Raw genomic sequence first — 8043 nt, 5'->3', positions numbered from 1 at the left:
CCGGATGCTTTTGGTGAGCCATGGAGGCTTGTGTGCTCTCCTGCTCCCTTTGATCCTCATTGGGATTACCTTCTAGGTTTATAACTTCTAGGACAGGCTTGTCCAACATGTGGCACGCCAAGGCCTTTTCTGTGGCCCACGGTGCTGCAACGGGAAACGAATCATTCCCACCCCTTGTCCCTCCCCCAGCCCCTCAGCAGCTTCCTAATGGCTGCTGAAGGGCTGGGAAAGGGACAAAGTTCCCACACGCACCATGTCAGCTTGATGTTGCCGACACGGTGCGTGTGGGAAGAAGAGTGCAAACCAGGCCTGTCTCCTCCCAGCACCATGTGGGGAAGCTGCCACTCCCTGCCTGCAGGTGAGAGGCAGCCCAGCTTGACCGCCCAGCCCCAGGTCCCTGGTGGAGGCGGAGCGGCGCAGGCAGGTGCCTCCTCCCGCCAGGCTGTTGGCATTGGCCGCGCTGTGCGGGGCGGAGCCAGCACTCACTGCGCCCCAAGTTGCCACCCGCCTCCAGCTCCCTGCAGCCCAGCGCAGCACGGCGATGCAGACCCGCGGAGGCGGTGTGGCAGCTGGGCTCGCCCTCATCATCTTGCCTCTGCTGCCTCCTGCCTGGCCAGGGCGCCGCAGGTAGGGCCAGGGCGGGAAGACTGTGCCTTCCCCGGGGCCAGGCCAGTCACTGTGGGCTCCCGTTACCTGTGTGCATGCGGCAGGGGGGGAGTCCCTGCTTTTCACAGTCTCAACCCAGTGTCCCTCACTGCTCCAACCTCCAGACCCCAGTGCCCTAGTGTATGGGGGGCCCCACGTAGTCCCTTGCAGGCTGGAACTCTGCCAGCCCATAAGAGAAAAGCCACAGTTATATGTTTGTCTCCTTTAAAGGACAGCCTGCTTTTAAAGTCTGCTCGTGACCCTTTCATATATTCTTGAAACCTTCATTGGTGTCAAAGGTCACGTGACATCACTTCCTGATGTGATACCACTTCCTGTGAGGTCTTTGAATATGGCTTGCCAGCCCACTAAAAAGTTTGTGATCCGGCCCCACATTCAAAAAGGTTGGACACCCCTGTAGTAGGATATGAAGTCTGACTAAAGCAAGTACCACAGTAAAAATGGAACTCAACTGTAAACCCAAACCAGCAACAGAATTAATGCAAGTGCTGTATTTAGTAATCCAGGAACCTCTGCTTCCCCTTCAGGGGCCTTCAGGTTTCCCACTCTGCTCAGAGACTCTTTTCAATCTATCCCTACTCACATAGCCTTGACATACATACCTGAAGAAGTACGATGTATATTAATAGTAGAATTCAGCTCGGGGCTTCCTTGATCTAAATAAATTATAGCTTCAATAGGAAGTGGCCCAGAGCATTCAGCGCCATTAAACGTAAAATACCAGCGCTGGCAGCAGGCACTTTTACATTTGAGTCGAAGTGAGCCACTGAAGAGAACTCTCAGTGCGCTGTTAGAACGCATCTTTGTGAACGTGCATTCCTAATAGAAGAGAAAGGAAAATTGTTGGCTACTGCAATGCATTAATTTCTGAACCTATTTCTACTAACTAGTTTGGGAATATACTAACCACCCTCTCCCCCATTCACTGAAAAAAAAAAATAAAAAGGGGGGAGGGGAGGCATGCCACAACAAAATTCTCAACTGTATTTCAAACACACCAAAAAGGGTAAGGAGCATGCTGGAAGGTTAAGTATCTAAATATCTTTCTATGTTTTCTGGACCTCAGAAGTACCTTCCCTTCCTTGCAAACATTAATGATGTTATCAGCTCCCTCAAGCTAGTCCACAGGCCACACCAAATAGCAGCCAGGAAAAGTTGGTGGAAAGATGCTGTTCTATATTACTGTGGTTCTAAGCAAGGTAAGTATATCCAAACCTGACTTCTAAGTCCTGATATAACATTGTTATGAGTTCTCCTTAGTAGGCACCCTGGGTTTAGCAATCACAAAATCAGTAAAAAACATAAAGTTCTCTTAATTCTGATGCAGGTTACAAAGTTGGGCAAGAAACTTTTTTCTTTCCTAAAATAAGTTGCTTTTCCCATAAAGTGCTAAAGAGTTTCAACCTATGGGCCATTCTGAAGAAAATGCTACTTGTTACTCTAGGGGTGGTTCTTGTAACATAGCAGCAGTTTCACCTAGTCGTTCTGAGGCTAGGATTTTTGTTTGCTTGTTGGGCACTCTTGCTACATCAAACTTTTGTGTTTTCTTATTTTAAAATTCCATCATTAAAGGCTTGCACCCATTTCCAGTCTGAGAAATTGGCAAAATAGGCCACGTCTAGTTGACTCTTTCTGAAGTAATGCCCAACAGCTAAGTTGCCTCAAAGACTACACTAACAAAGTCATTTTGTTCTTCCCAGTTTTATTTATCTGTTTCATAATTTCAACCTCAAACCTCTCCCATGGGTCAGCTCTGTAGCGCAGGCTGAAAACCTCAGCCTGTTTACATACTGCTTTGCCATAGCACAGCTTCCAGCCTCCTGCTTCAGAAGGGGGTGCTGACCCTACCATCTGCTGCATATACCATGAGACCACCTCACCCAAGGTCTGCTGCGTGTACCATCAGACCACCTCAGTCTTTCACCTGAAACTATCACAGAAATGAGTAATACAGTCATCTATTAAGTATAGTAGGAATGAGCCTAAACTAAATCTCTAAATGGGACCACTCACAAGAACAAAAGGAAGTTCTCACTGGAAATGTGCATTTTAAATGCATCTCTATACACATGCATCTTCACCATGTGCTGTGGTGCTCCTGAATGTAAGAACCTAAGGTTCCTTATGGGACTAACTTACTGCTATCTTCCCAAGGTCTATGCCATAGTTCAATGCGCTCCATGAACACTGTTTGAAGTTGGGCGTCCAAGACTCCTCAATGCTCTCTCGCATACATTCTCCTTTTTCACCTTTGAGCCCATCTCGACCAGGGATTCCTGGTGTCCCCGGGATTCCATTGATTCCAGGGCTCCCGTCCCGTCCAGGAACACCACCAGGTCCTTGTAAACACATCCCGTTGTACTGAAAAACACAACATTTGTTTCATAACTTGCTTACTAATTCTGATGCCTAAGAAAGCAAGACTGCTTGCTTTGCCCAAGCAAACAATTGTTTATAAAGAAACTGCAGTGTCACATACCCCTCAAACACTTAAGTGAATATATTAGCACTGGCAGTTGCATTTGCTGTAAATGAAGTACCAGAGATGGGTCCAAAGCAATGGTTATTTTGTTAATAGAAAAAAACCATATAGAATCTTCTTGTGCAGTTAGTGGAAGTTTTCAGAACCCAAGAGTAAGGAGACAAGAAAAATATAAAAGACTACTTTTTAGACAGCTTAAAATTAGTTAATTTTCACTTTTCCTTCCAGTGTTTGTAATACTCATGTAGAAACATTTTTCCTTATAAATTAGCAAACTTTTCTTGTGGAGCTATAGTCAACACACTCTTTTTATGGGGCAGAATCTCACAGTTGCCTAGAGCAAGGCAAACCACAACATAGTGCTCAAACATAGGTACTGGAGGTTAAGTACTAAATGGCAGGTTTAAAAAAAAATTGAGTGATGTGGATTTGACAACCATAATCTGCAATGAACCTGAATGCAGGATGCTGTCTCACACCTGCAGGAGTTAAGTGTACAAAACTGTACAGTAATACCTCAGAGCCTTTAGGAATGCAACATCAGTTTGGGTCCAATATTCACCCCAAATTATTTCATAGCAAGTTTTGCTTTCACAAAGTAACAATTTCTTTTAAACAAAAATACCATATTTTCTCTCATATGCTCCCTGGAATAAAGTGTAAACGTCATTTTTGAAAGGCAGAATGAAAAAAAAAATAAAGATCTTTCCTTTTATAGAAAGTAACTTGACACCCATCTTGCTGGGATCATTTGATCCCAGCAGTCTTTCCTGCCCACGTGCAAGGGGGCTGGACCCAATGAGCTGTAAGGTCCCTTCCAGCCCCTAACAACTATGAAACTCGGGCCACTGACAAATATTTACTTGAAGGTGCGATTGGGTCTGATCCTTGATCCCAACCATCACACCGCCTGCTATGCTATACATGCATGGCAGAAGATGTGACTGTGGGATTGGGAATCAGACCCCAATCATACCTTTCACCAGGGCAGACGGAGCCTGAGATCATAATCCCAGGCACCTCCTGCACTGGCAAGTAGCAAGGTGGGTGCCCAGTGCTCCCAGCACTGAAAGTACACCAGTCTTGAAAAGCTCTGGTGCACTCCCAGGTCTGGGAATGACAATCAGCTGACTGGCATTCCTTGTTCCAGAAGCCTACCAACCACATGTTAAATTAAGGTATGATGGTAACCAACAACAAAATTACATGCATTATGCATGTTATGGGTAGGGATCTACTTAGAGTACACAGAGGGCACACAGGGTAAGTAAAAACCGTCAACCTTTTTTTTTTTAAGTTTAATTTAAGCATTTCATTTTTAATAAGTGTTTTTTTCTGGTGATTTCATGCAAAATGGAATCCACCCAAAGGGGAGGGGAGTTCAGGACGAGTGGTTGCTATTCAAGGGAGCGATCCTGGATTCGCAAGGAAAGTCTACTTTACTTTTTAACATCTTCATCAATGATGTGGACATTGATGTCAGCAGTGGGCTGGCCAAGTTCGCTGACAACACCAAACTCTGGGGTAAAGCATCCATACCTGAGGACAGAGGGCAATCCAGGCAGAGCTTGACAGGCTCATGAAATGGGTGGATGAGAACTTGATGGTATTCAACACCAAAAAATGCAAGGTTCTCCACCTTGGGAGGAAAAACCTGCAGCATGCTTATAGGCTCAGCAGTGCTACGCTGGTTAGCACTACAGATGAAAGGGACTTAGGGGTCATCATTGACCACAAGATGAACATAAGCCATCACTGTGATGCTGAAGCTAGTAAAGTGAGCAAAATGCTGGCTTGCATCCATAGATGCTTCTCAAGCAAATCCTGGGACATCATTCTCCCATTGTACTCGGCCTTGGTGAGGCCGCAGCTGGAGTACTGAGTCCAGTTTTGGGCTCCACAATTCAAAAAAGATGTGGAGAAGCTTGAGAGAGTCCAGAGAAGAGCCACATGCATGATCAGAGATCAGGAAAACAGACCTTATAATGACAGGCTGAGAGCAATGGGACTCTTCAGCCTGGAAAAGCGCAGGCTCAGGGGCAATCTAGTGGCCACCTATAAATTTATTAGGGGTGTTCACCAGGATCTGGGGGAACGTCTGCTCACCAGAGCGCCCCAAGAGATGACAATATCAAATGGTCACAAACTCCTCTGCGACTATTTCAGGCTGGACATAAGGGAGAACCTCTTTACTGTCTGAGCCCCCAAGGTCTGGAATAGACTGCCGCCAGAGGCAGTTCAAGCACCTACTTTGAACAGCTTCAAGACACTTTTGGATGTTTATCTTGCTGGGATCCTATGATCCCTGCTGACTTCCTGCCCCTGGGCAGGGGGCTGTACTCAATGATCCTCCGGGGTCCCTTCCAGCCCAAATGTCTATGAAATCTATGAAAATTGCAGGAAACACCAGTCTTTGCAGTGATCATAGTTGCAGTCTCCACAAGAACTACAAAACTGCAAATTGAGTAGATCCCTAATGATGGATAATAATTTTGTATCTTATTTTCCCTATCTTGCCATTAATTACTTGAATGTGTGGCCAGGCTACCACTTAAGGCATGATTAACAAGTTCATCATGTCTTAAGTGTAACTTCTACCAGGGGCCACAGTTGCAGCTGTTAGGGAGCTGAGCTTGGCAATTGTTCTGCTCCCAATGATTCTCCTTCAAATTTTAATATTGCTTTTTGCCTGGTGAGTCAGAAACTGCTCTTTACTATATTTTTCACATATAAATGCACACTGCAATTTGCAGCAGTTTGTTTTGGGGGGGAAAGATGCATGTTGTATATGGGAAAATATGGCATTTAACAGCATAAACAGAATGCTTGGGAGAAAGGAAAGTACAATTTGGCTAGGACTACCTCTTCTTGTGTCCTGCTCCATCTCTGGACCCTGAACTGTGCAGTGCAGACTCATGCAATTCCAACTCACCCCAGGCATGCGAGTTCTGGTGAGTCAGTCCAGGGAGGAGCTGAGCTGGACAAAACTAGCAGAGCAGAGACAGAAGCAGCTGCAATAGGAAACTTCAGAGACAGATGAGGTCAGGATACTCAACTACAGTTTTAATTTTTAGCATTCTTTCCCCTTCTGTTAACTGGCTGCTTGTTCCAGTCCTCACCCCTCCACCATCTCTCTTCATATCAGCCAACTCCTACTGCCCTCCATATTTGGCTCTTCTGTTTTCCTCGCTTCCTCATGTACCTCCCTTATCTTCCTCATTTTGTTAATCCCCAACTAACAAAACTGCACCCAAAAAACCCTCTTGCAAAATCAAAAAAGAAAGGTCACACTCTGACAACACCCACAAAACATCACATGAGTCAGCCTACTTGTTACTATAGTCCTGCTGTCTATGTGGTGTCTAAGTTTTTCAGGGCAAGGGCTCTCTTGCTTTGCATGAACAGGACCAAGACAAAGGGAGGGAGGGAAGGAGTGGGAGAGTCTACTGTAACAGAAGTAATAAATAAGAGCAGAAGAATTGCCATTTACTGGGTCAGATCATGGTCCATGTCCCCCAGTATCCTGTGTCACAGTGGCAGAGAGTGGATATTGAAAGGGGGAGTGAACTGGGTATGACCAGGGTTTTTCTCCACTGTTCCTCTCCCACTAGCAATCTCCAGCATTTAAGGTCTAGGAAGTTTTGAGTCAGAGGCTGTATCCCTAACTCCCAGGCTCAATACTTAGTACCAGAGCCGGATTAACGCACAGGCAAACTAGGCACATGCCTAGGGCCCTAAGTGAAGAAGGGGCCTAGTTGTGCTTATTTTACATATTATAATTATTGAGTGAAAAAAGTAACATAAAAATTTCATCTTCAACTGGGAGCCCATGAGTTTGTTTGCCTAGGGTCCACTCAAGGGTTACTCTGGCCCCGCCTAGTAGTAATGCCCCTTTCCTCCAGGAATTTGTCCAATCCCGTTCTGAACCTGGCTAAACCGTTACCTAAACTGCAGGCAACATCTAGGGGCAACGAATTCCATGCTTCAATCACACACCATGTGAAAAAACTTCCTTTTGTTAGTTTTAAACGTACTACCTACTAGCTTCATTTTGTGTCCCCTAGTTCTTACATCAGGAGAGAGAGTAAATAATGAGTCCCTACAAATCCCTCAACTTCCCCTTTGCCATAAATTACCTATAAAGTCCTCCTGAGGCAGCAGAGACTCAGAAAAAAGAATTTTGCCATAGGCCAGCTATACTCAAGGAGCACAGGCTCAGTGAACGCCCTGGTGGCAAATAGTAATAGGAAGTGACAATGACACCTTTGTTCACGGTCCTTATGGAGGCGCAGTGAAGCTGGGAGCCGCCTTCAACCCGGGCGAGAGCTCCCTGATGCTTTTTGCTACCTTTACAGCCCGGTTGTGCTCAGCCAGTTCTTTCCTTTCCTACGTAGTCCCGTTGCACTGTTGTCCGGTTCCGCTTTGTCATGCAACGGGTCCCCCCGCGGCAGGCTGAGGTCGGCGGAGCATCGGGCTCGGGTGCCGGAGGAGCAGCCGTCCCGCAAGGAGCAGCCTGTCCGGCCACGCGTTTGCACTTGTGCGCGCAGCGGGTTGGCTTGCATCCCAGCCGGGAGAGCACAAAACACGGACAGCCTCTGCCTCAAGACGGGTGATTAATTGTGCCCGAAACCTTGCAAAGAACAAGTTCTCGAAGTGTTGGGAAAGAGCTCCCATTCACCCAAAGAGCCTTGTCTGCCTGCAGCCCACCTGGACGTCCGACTGGCGGCCCAGCAGGGGGCAGGCCCGACTGACTGAGCCGGCTCCCGGCTCCTCCGGCCCGCCGGCAGGACGGCCCCGGCGCCGCGCAAGGACTGGGCTGCGCTCGGTCTCCCCCCTCTCCGCGGGGGCCGGGGCCGGGGCCACACGAGGACCGCGGGGTGCCCCGGAGCCGAGAC

The 8043-nt window shown here is 47.1% G+C and overlaps 1 protein-coding gene across 1 annotated transcript in view; it reads right to left on the bottom strand.

The window, feature by feature from the left end:
* The window catches only part of CTHRC1 (collagen triple helix repeat containing 1), a 4637-nt gene extending 1578 nt beyond the window's left edge, over positions 1-3059 (bottom strand). The window contains exons 1-2 of the mRNA XM_019551675.1: positions 2806-3059; positions 1269-1485 (exon numbers count right to left, since the gene is read on the bottom strand). Of these exons, the coding sequence (XP_019407220.1) occupies positions 1269-1485; positions 2806-3018 (430 nt within the window). The 5' untranslated portion in view covers positions 3019-3059. The remainder of the gene's footprint in view (positions 1-1268; positions 1486-2805) is intronic.
* Between the last annotated feature and the right edge of the window lie 4984 nt (positions 3060-8043).

Source organism: Crocodylus porosus, unplaced genomic scaffold (genome assembly GCF_001723895.1).
Source record: "Crocodylus porosus isolate Cpor-Errol unplaced genomic scaffold, CroPor_comp1, whole genome shotgun sequence".
In the NCBI taxonomy this organism is placed as follows: Eukaryota; Metazoa; Chordata; order Crocodylia; family Crocodylidae; genus Crocodylus; species Crocodylus porosus.
The sequence above is the reverse complement of the archived record's forward strand: the minus strand, read 5'-3'. Positions and strand labels throughout refer to the sequence as shown.